Here is a 9861-nt window from a genome sequence, read left to right as displayed (position 1 = left end):
AACGATAAAGCAGTGAGGGGAGAGGGGAGGGGGGAGCTGGGGGTCTGGGAGGCGTGGTTATGTGAACCGCAGGAGCATCAGATCCGCAGTGCACGTGGGTTTGAGCCGGGTGAGTGGCCCTGCTCAGAAGGGTCCTGTGTGCAGAGCCGCTGTCCTCATGGTGGTGGGGTGCGCCGCCTCCCGGTCGGGGGTGTGCTCACCAGCCGAGGGCTCTCTGACCCTGCACGTCGGGTTTTTGTGGAGACTTCATCCTGTGGGCACGACGGGCATTAACTCGGTCTCCAGCCCCTTCCTCCCCAGAGGAGGGTGGGACTGCAAGTTCCAAGCTTCTAGTCTTCCGAGTGACCACCCCATCCTGACACTACCCAGGAGTCCCCAGGAGTGGCCTTACTAGAACAAGACTCCTCACCCAGGAAATTCTGAGGGGCTTGAGGCTCCGGGGAAAGTGCTTCTGACACCCTATCGCTTAGGAATCGGGGCAGAGACTGAATCTGTGTCTTCCGTGCGGTGGCGGCACCAGAGGTTTGGTGTCCGCTGTCATCTGAGTGAGGGTGTCAGTAGGAGCTGGATGAGGGAGGCGGAGCCAGGCGACCGGTGGGCTGGCGATGGCAGCAGGTCTGGATGGAATCACGTGAAACCAGGAGGGGGCTGGTAAACTGCACGTGCTGCCCGCGCGTCAGGGAACCTCAGGGTTGGAACTGGCCGTTGGCTTTGGCAGCGTGGGGGTCGGGGGCGACTTTGGGTGAGAGGTGGGAGGAGGGGAACCTGAGGAAGAGGGTTCCGCAGGGGTGAGGAGTATTGGGAACCCCTCAAGGCGTCTGGTGGGAAAGGGGGAGAGAGCAAAGGTAAGGACGGGACCGCAGGACACTCAGCGCTTGTCTGCCGCTGGGACGCTGAGAGGGCGCTGTGAGCGGCTGGCGGTGGCTCTGGGCAGCTGGGGAAAGGACCTGCGCACAGGGCACTCTCGAGTTATTTTTAACAACAGGCTCTAAGGGGGGTCAGACAAGGTCAGAGGTCAAGGTATTGGAAAGATATTCTTTGTGTGGATGCTAGAGGACCAAGAATTACAGGACTGTTGTATGTGAGAGAGCAGGGGGCTGGGGTGGAGGTGGGAGGGTCTGGTGCCTGTAGGGGGAGGTGGTAGGAGTCTGAAAGGGCAGCCGAGGTGCTTGGAGGGACAATGGGAGGAAAGACAGCCAGTTGAGAGGGCCCAGGGCCCTAGGAAAAGGTCTACGTTTCCGTTAGAGCCACAAGGGACTGGCCAGAGAGCAGGTCGCCGGGCCTAGTGACAGCGGCTCCAGGGGGAGCGGGACTGCGCTGGGGCCCCGGGGTTGGGTGAGGAGCTGGGAGCTGTTGTCGAGTCCGTCGCCGTCTCAAATGCCACAGGAGCCACGCGTGTGATTGTAAACTTCCTGGAAGGCACTCGAATAAAAGCAAAAAGCAGCAGGTGAAGTTAAGTTTAGTAACGCATTTTATTAACTCAGTAGATTCAAAGTATTACTTAACATGGGACAATATAAAGATTATTGGATATTTTCCTTTTTTCATACTAAGGCTTCCGAGCCGGGTGTGTTTTACGATGGCAGCACATCTCATCTGGGGCTAGCCGCATGCCAGCTGTCGTGTAGCCGTGTGTGGCTCGAGGCCACCGTATTGAACAGCGAGGTCTAGAACCTGGGCTGAGGGGGTCTTGGGTTTTGGTGGTGTCTGACCGTCTCCGTGGCAGATAGAGGGAGGGGTGTGTCGCGCTCTTGCCCCTTCTTCCCGCCGCTGTGGCGGTGTGGAGGCCCCAGCAAGGCCTCCCCTTGGCCCTGCTGATGGAGGGTGGTGGCCACTGTAGTTATGAATGACTCCTGGAGGCCACCCCTGTGGAGCGAGGGTTCTTTGGCCACATCTCAAGAAATCATGGCTCGTACATCCTGTCCTTCCTGTGCAGAGGCCGGAGGTGGGGCCCCGGGACCTGGAACCGCCTGCCAGGCGGCTTCTCCCGGGAGCTGAGTGTGTCTCTCAGCCTGGGTTCTGCCAGGTGTCTGTCTGCCGATGATAAAGCATCTTCATTCTCTCGGAGATGTGGCTGTCACGGCAGCAGCATTGAGTGGAGGAGAAGGAAACCCCGGCTCAGGACTGCGGAGCCTTGTTACGCGAGGCGGTTCACTTTCCCATTCATTTCCCTCTCGTTGGGCTCACGTCGCCGGTTCCAGGAACGGACGTGTTTGAGAAAGGTTTGGAACAGGCGGATTTTTGGGAGGCTACCTTGTTCCTTTCTGATGGCGAAGTTGGAGATGGATCTTCTTTCTAGAACATTGTGCAAGTCTGCCACCAAACTCAGTCACAGGAAACCGTCTTCTGTCGTCTTCATAGTGGGGCTGGCGTTATTGCTGACTCAGCGTTTGTCTTTATGCACCTTTTCTATGTAAAGGGAAACTTGGTATCAGTTTGAGGTGCTCGCTGCTGTCGTAGCTCATAAATATAGATGCTGGCATGTTTATGCACGCCCTCAGCAGGCCGTTTCATGGCCCACATGCCCTGGTGCCGGGCTGGGAGGGAGGACGCGGGCAGGCAGGACAGTCCTGTGAGCGGGCACGGTGCCCCCCCAGGTGCGGCTGTACGAGTGGACCGCGGAGAAGGAGCTGCGCACCGAGTGCAACCACTACAACAACATCATGGCGCTCTACCTGAAGACCAAGGGCGACTTCATCCTGGTGGGCGACCTCATGCGCTCCGTGCTGCTGCTCGCCTACAAGCCCATGGAGGGCAACTTCGAGGAGGTACGGGGTGCGGGCCCTGCTCAGCGGGGTCCTGCCCGGCGGTCTCTGGCGAGGGGCAGGCAGCCCCGGGGGACAGGAACGTTTTCCCTGGAGGGCACATCCTGCGGTGAAGTCTTCCTGCAGCCCCGTCCCGAACCGTGAGCATCTCCGTTTCTGGGTAATTGCAGCCACTGGGCTGCGTCGGCAGAGACGGGGAGAACCTCCAGAGTGGCCGTTGCTAGGCCCGGGCAGCGCCTCCTCGGGGCAGACTCTGGGTTTCTGGCCAAAAGACGGCGGGCCCAGCGCGGGCTCCACGCATTCTGCTGACTGTTCTCTCGTCTGCACCCGCTCGTGTTCAGATTGCTCGGGACTTTAACCCCAACTGGATGAGCGCTGTGGAAATCTTGGACGATGACAATTTCCTGGGGGCTGAGAACGCCTTTAACCTGTTCGTGTGTCAGAAGGACAGGTGGGTGACAGCCGTGGGGAGAGGGGCTGGGCCCGGCCTGTGGTGGGGAGGACACGGGGCCCCTCAGGCGCGGGCTCCTCCAGAGTCCAGGCTCTTCCTGAGAGAACAAGGCCATAGGCAGCCTCTGGGGCCCAGCCCTGTGCTGCGGGCTGTGGGTCCCCGGGAAGCGCAGGGGCTGAGGGTGGTGAGTTTGTCGCGCTGCCTTTCAGTGCTGCCACCACCGACGAGGAGCGGCAGCACCTCCAGGAGGTCGGCCTCTTCCACCTGGGCGAGTTCGTCAACGTCTTCTGTCACGGCTCCCTGGTCATGCAGAACCTCGGCGAGACGTCCACGCCCACGCAGGGCTCCGTGCTCTTCGGCACGGTCAACGGCATGATTGGTAAGCGCACCTGCTGGGGCTCCCGCCCAGCCTCTCAGGTCGCCGCTCAGAGGGAAGAGCATGGAGCGGGCATGGGCAGCAGAGACCGCGGCGAGCGGGCTGCCCTCACTGCCCACGCCGGCTCTGCATCTCAGGGCTCCCTTTGCTCTGCAGGGCTGGTCACCTCCCTGTCCGAGAGCTGGTACAACCTCCTGCTGGACATGCAGAACCGGCTCAATAAAGTCATCAAAAGCGTGGGCAAGATCGAGCACTCCTTATATCCTTCCCGAGGAGCCTGCTGAGCAGCACGCCCCGCCCAGGGAGAGCGGCCTGACCCAGCTGCTCTGGACACTGCTGTCCAAGAACCCTAACGGCTCCTGTGGGACCGGCCCTTTTAGCTCACAGGAAATCCAGGCACACAGGAGGGAGAATAGTATAAATAACCCAGCGTCACCTGGTTCACCTTGGAAACCTACATTTATGTCCCTGAAACGTGTCTGCCTCTGGCCCTGCTGGCATCGCATGTCAAACAGTCATTTTCTATGACAACATAGAAACCTCCTTTCAGAGATTTTGTTGGGGGCAGTGGTGTCTGAGGACCCTTGCTAGAGAGGCTGCAGGAGCTGGGAAAAGTAAAGAAGCGGGGGGTGAGGTGGGGGTTGGGGGCTCCTGCTGAGTCTGTGGCATTGGTCGTGCTGTGACGAGGCCGTGTGGCCTAGCTGTAGCCGGGGGAGGGGCTGAGTCGCCCTTGGTCTTCAGTTGGGGCAGGCCTTGTCCCACTGAGCCTAGTGGATTGAGCTGTGCAGACGCGGCTGGGCCTGGAGGAGGGGCTCTCCAGGCGCGCACACAGCCCACCGTGCAGCAGCGCTGTGAGCACCACCCCTCCCGGCTCTGCGCTGCAGCCTGAGCTGTACTTTTGAAAACGTTGTTTGAAGATCACCCTGTTGAGAGCCGTTGGAGCAGGTAATGCTTTTCCGGGTCTTTCATTCCGAGATGGTCCAGAAAGCAATGAGGCTCCCAGGCGGGTCTGTTTCCTCTTCGCGTCCCGATGGTCAGCTTGTGGCCTGAGCAGAGGGCGTGACTGAGGTCAGGGCATTTCCACGTAACGCACATTCCTTAACTCCCTCCACCTGGAGGTCCTTTCACACGGAGCGGAAGACAGAACCGGCCACCGGCTTCATCGACGGGGACTTGATTGAGAGCTTCCTGGACATCAGCCGGCCCAAGATGCAGGAGGTGGTGGCAAACCTTCAGGTGAGCTGCGTGGTGTCCCGCCCTGGGCCGTCACACAGTCCGCTGCAGGGCACGCTGGGACCGCTGAACTCCGGCGCCTCCCGCCTCACTTCCCAGAGACCCGTGGCCCCTTGTATGTATTCATTCTCCTGCTGCCCGGGGAGTGGAGTCTGAGGACAGGAGATGTAGCTGAGCTCGCCTCCTGGGTCCCCACCAGGCACTTTAGCAATGAGGGCACCTCGGGGCACATTGGGATTCTGGCAGACCCACGGGAGGGAGGCAGGCCAGAATGCCACCGGGAAGAGAGGTGGCCCAGTGCTGCAGTTGGGGTATTGCTCCCTGGAGATGGTGCCTCTGGGTCCATCCTGGAAGCGCGGAATGTCCCCCCAGGCGGCAGCTCCGAGCCAGGCTCGTGGTCAGTAGACCTGCTGGGCTGTACCCCAAGGGAGAGGTGTGGGCCTCTGAGGGCTCCCTGCCAGGCATGCCCTTCCCCAGGGGGAGAGCCCCTCGCGGCCCGCACACCTTCCTCCTCCCTCCCGCAGTACGACGATGGCAGCGGGATGAAGCGAGAGGCCACGGCGGACGACCTGATCAAGGTGGTGGAGGAGCTGACGCGGATCCATTAGCCAAGGGCAGGGCTCCCGCTCGCAGACCCTCTGGGAAGGCTTTGCCCTCCGTCTCCCCTCCCCCGCCGCTGTCTTCTCGGCCACGGGAAGCCTCTCCCTAAGCCGCTGTCCCAGAAGCCAGTCACCTGTGTGGACGTGGGGGTTCTTAGAACTAAACCAGCTCCCGGACACCGGGGAGTGGCCGAAGGTGAAGACCTTCCTCCCTGGGTTTTTAACGTCGCACCTGCTTCCCGCCCCGCTGCGGCCACAGGCCTTGGTGGTGAGGCCGCCCTTCCAGGGAGGGTGCAGCTCCGTGGCCGAAGGGAAGCTGTGTGTGTCATGCTCATGCGCTGTCCTCTGCTATCTCTATTTAGGTTGGGGTGTGGGGGGCCGTGGGACAGGGAGGAGGGAGGGAGGGTTCATTGTCTTTGAAGTGAGGGCTTCCTTTTACTTCCGTCTGTTGCCTCTGAGAGCTTTGGTCTGGAGACCTGACCACCAGCCCGGGGCTGCCTGCGTGTAGAATCGGAGATGATGGTTGGTCCCCAAACCACAGCCTTTCTGTGTGTGGGGAGCTGACTGCCTTCTTCAGCGAGGAGGTGGGTGGGCGTGATTGGTGGTTAGTTTACCAAATAAAGTAGAGTCTAAGAGGAAAGATCCATGTGTTTTTGCTTTTCTTCCTGCTGCCCGCCAGTCCAGCATCCTGGTCACACTGCCCAGTTTCCCCAAGTTCACTCCCCACCTGGATGGCGGCTGCTAGTCACTTGCCGTTGCTGCCGGAAAGTCCTCCTCAGCTCTCAGGTAGCAGGGCGGCGTCTGCACCTCCTCAGCCACGTGAGCTCTAAGGTGATGGCGTCAGGTTTTTGATTCCCTGGTCTGGTTACCTGTGACCGGTGACCATTGGCGTCCCAGCTGCCTGTTAGTCACCTGCTGGGCCTGGGGGTTGCCTGGGCTGCCTTTCCCGACATTGTTTCACAGCCAGATGCAGTTCCCACGACCGGCCCCCGACACTGCTCCGAGGCCACGGGCAAGTAGCTCCTCACGCCCTTCTCAGCCTCCTGTGGGCACGTGCCCTTTGGGTTGTAGTTGTATGTCCTTTGGTTTGAAAACACAAGTGTAGGGCATACTTGGGGTTCACCTTTCTGTCCAGCAAACAGAGTCTGTCTTTAGCTCAGTGGGTCAGTGTCTGAGCCCCCATTTCCCCCAGCGATCCAGTGGGAATAAAGGCTGCTCTGTCCCCACGTGGAGTCGGTTGGTCCCAGGCGAACTGGCCGGCTCCTTTAAGACCAGCCTTTGATACAGTTTCAGGAAAGTTGTGGTTTTGAGAGGTTCTGGCAGGAAAGGAAAAGGCCAGGAAGCACCTCTGCCTGGGGGTCTCGGAGCGAGTTCCTCCGCGGGGCGCTCCTGCGCCATTGCCCTTCCCCTACTCTCCCGGGCTCCCCGGGGGTGGGTGTGAGCATACACAAGGTCTTAAGGGAAAAAATGAGCATCTCTCAAAACCACAGTTTGAACTTGAAACTCAGCACTGTGCCTTGAATCTTTCAAGGCCGGGTTTGAATTGCAAAGGCCTGCCTGTGCCAGGGACCTGCTCCGCTGAGGCGGGCACGCAGCAGCCTCCAGCGGGTGGAAAGGTCATCTTGGGTGGGCGGTGGACTCCAAGGTGCCCCGGCCAGGAAGGCACGATGCAGTGTGATGACCTCGGGTGCTTCTGACGGGTGGACCTGCAGCCAAGAGACCCAATACAGTGAGCAGAGGCTACAGCCAGGCTGCGGCCTGGACGTTGGGAGCTGCAGAGCCCTCACAGTCTCCTACAATCTTGGGTTTATTCACTCAGGATTGGATCCCATCATTTTTTGGAAACTTGACCACACTTTCCCATCCGCCTTCACACCACTCATCGCGGCGCCAGGGGTGAAGGTTGCCCGTGGAGCTCTGCTACGCCTCCCATGTAGGCGCTGATGCAAGGGCCGAGCTCCGATGGACCTTTGGGAGAATAATAGAAACACTGGCTCATCACATAACCGTTTGGAAGGGTCACAAGCCAGAGGCCTTTCTGCGCCAACAACAATGTGGATCCTCCACCTACGATGCAGGTCCCTTTTGTTACTCAGAAGCCATAAGCCACAGACTTGGGGGGGAGACACTGAAGAACTAAGGGATATGACCAACTAGTCCGTGAAGAGGACCGGTACCAAGACTCTCAGGGTTCACACTTTTGAGCCTCGGGTCAAACAAACCAAAGGACAAGAAAAGGAAAAGAGACAAGTAAATTGAAGAAGCAGACTCGATAAGCAGAGCAAGATGGATGCCATAAGGTCCAAGGAGAGGCGCTGATGCAAGGGCCGAGCTCCGATGGACCTTTGGGAGAATAATAGAAACACTGGCTCATCACATAACCGTTTGGAAGGGTCACAAGCCAGAGGCCTTTCTGCGCCAACAACAATGTGGATCCTCCACCTACGATGCAGGTCCCTTTTGTTACTCAGAAGCCATAAGCCAGACTTGGGGAGGAGACACTGAAGAACTGACTAAGGGATATGACCAACTAGTCCGTGAAGAGGACCGGTACCAAGACTCTCAGGGTTCAAACTTTTGAGCCTCGGGTCAAACAAACCAAAGGACAAGAAAAGGAAAAGAGACAAGTAAATTGAAGAAGCAGACTCGATAAGCAGAGCAAGATGGATGCCATAAGGTCCGAGGAGCCAGGAACGTGAGAAATGCCAGATTAGAAAGTGGTCCCATTTGAAATACTCCAGTAGGAATTTGCAACACCTCCAAGACCCCGACTCCTCCTGCGGGTGGACGCGGACGAGGCTTTTCTTTAACACAAGGTTGCCCCACAGCTGTTCTCTGACCAACGTGGGGCAGACCCTGTCAGGTGAAGGGCGGACGCAGGGGCGGGGCTACATGGAGCACTGCCGCTCAGGGGTGCTGGAGTGTGGGCGGAGCAGGCACCAGGTAGCTTCTGGGCCAGGGTGGAGCACTTGCTTGGCATCGATGGTGGTCTCCATCGGTGGGCCCAAGTGAGAGAAGAGCTTTCTGTGTCTATCCCAGAGCTAGATCTGTGGCTCCGTGGTCATGGAAGGTGGACACTGAAGCACTTGGTAAGGAAGGGGGAGGAATGCAGTGTGAGTGGTGGAGGGAGGAAGTGCACCTGCAGATGTTTGAGGCACAAATGAAAGATGCCCTGGGGGTCTGAATGGACATAAATATGGAAGCTACATTCAACTCAGGTTGCAGAATATTCTCGCAACCTATTTCTGAGAATTTGTAGCTTAGCTCAGAAGATGGATCAAAACTAACAAAGTGAGAAAACCAGCCTAAATGTAAACATCTGCAAAAATTGGACCACACAGGTTCAGGTAGGGAGGTGGGCTTAGCAGCTTGTATTTAATAACATAAAAACACGACAACAAAAACACCTGAGGTTTTCCTTTGTTTTGAACCCACAGCATCATGGGGGTTGCCCCAAGGCCAGGTGGTATTAGGATGCGTTGGGAAAAGTGTCCGAGCACTCGCTGGCATGCATTGGCCTGTGGACCGAAGGGTCCCAGGTTCGATTCCGGTCAAGGCCACATGCCCCGGTTGTGGGCTCAATCCCCAGTGTGGGGTGTGCAGGAGGCAGCTGATCAATGATTCTCATCACTGACGTTTCTATCTCTCCCTCTCCCTTCCTCTTGGAAATCAAAAATATAGAAAAATAAAGGCATCCGAAAGGAAAAATGCAAGCACCCAGGCTACTGTTGGCACAGCGTGTTCATCTGTGGCCACCGATGTTAAGGGCCTCAGGGACAAGCCCAGGTAGCCAGTGGGCGGGCAGCTGTGAGGCAGGAGCACAGGAACAGGTCACTTGGATGGGAAGTAAGAGCACTTCCCGACAGAGCAGTGACTCAAGCTGGAGTGGCCCCCCTTCCACAGGTAGCGAGTTCCTCATCCCTGGAGATGCTGGAGCCAAGCCTGGCTCGCTGGGCTGGGTGGCTGGGGAAGATCCCCCCGGAGAAGGCGGATGTCCGCTTCCTCTGCGGGATGACCCTGGCCACCGCCACCTGCTCGCCACTCCCTGCCCACCACGCCCACTGGCCGGGGCAGCTGCAGAAGGGGGGCGAAGAGTGGCCCGCGGGTTCGAGACCGGCTAGTGTCCACTGGCCCGCTCACTCAGGATCAGGGCGGAGACCTGCAGGCGGGCTGGGGCCGGCTTGGAACTGCCCAGCAGTGAAAGGGCCCAGCACCTGGACACAGGCATCTGGGCTCCACCAAGACCAGCAGCGTCTGGGGGCGCAGCCTCCAGCGCCAGCCTGGCTGCAAGTCTCTTCCCTCCGCGGGCCTCCGTCTGCCGCCCACGGCCCTTCTCAGGAAGCCGAATCCCAAGCCCAGGTAGGGCCAGTGGGCCGAGGGCAAACCCCGCCCCCAGGGGTCCCCGATCTTTGACCCCATCCGGGACTCTGCGCCTCC

The 9861-nt window shown here is 58.9% G+C and overlaps 1 protein-coding gene across 1 annotated transcript in view; it reads left to right on the top strand.

The window, feature by feature from the left end:
- Positions 1-6066, top strand: part of DDB1 (damage-specific DNA binding protein 1, 127kDa) — a 26740-nt gene extending 20674 nt beyond the window's left edge. Inside the window, exons 23-28 of the mRNA XM_014544541.1 lie at positions 2598-2768; positions 3107-3216; positions 3426-3595; positions 3749-3851; positions 4705-4828; positions 5350-6066. Of these exons, the coding sequence (XP_014400027.1) occupies positions 2598-2768; positions 3107-3216; positions 3426-3595; positions 3749-3851; positions 4705-4828; positions 5350-5433 (762 nt within the window). The 3' untranslated portion in view covers positions 5434-6066. The remainder of the gene's footprint in view (positions 1-2597; positions 2769-3106; positions 3217-3425; positions 3596-3748; positions 3852-4704; positions 4829-5349) is intronic.
- Positions 6067-9861: the final 3795 nt, after the last annotated feature.

The sequence above is a fragment of the Myotis brandtii genome, unplaced genomic scaffold, assembly GCF_000412655.1.
Source record: "Myotis brandtii unplaced genomic scaffold, ASM41265v1 scaffold369, whole genome shotgun sequence".
Lineage (NCBI taxonomy): Eukaryota > Metazoa > Chordata > Mammalia > Chiroptera > Vespertilionidae > Myotis > Myotis brandtii.
This window is presented reverse-complemented; position numbering and strand designations above follow the sequence as displayed.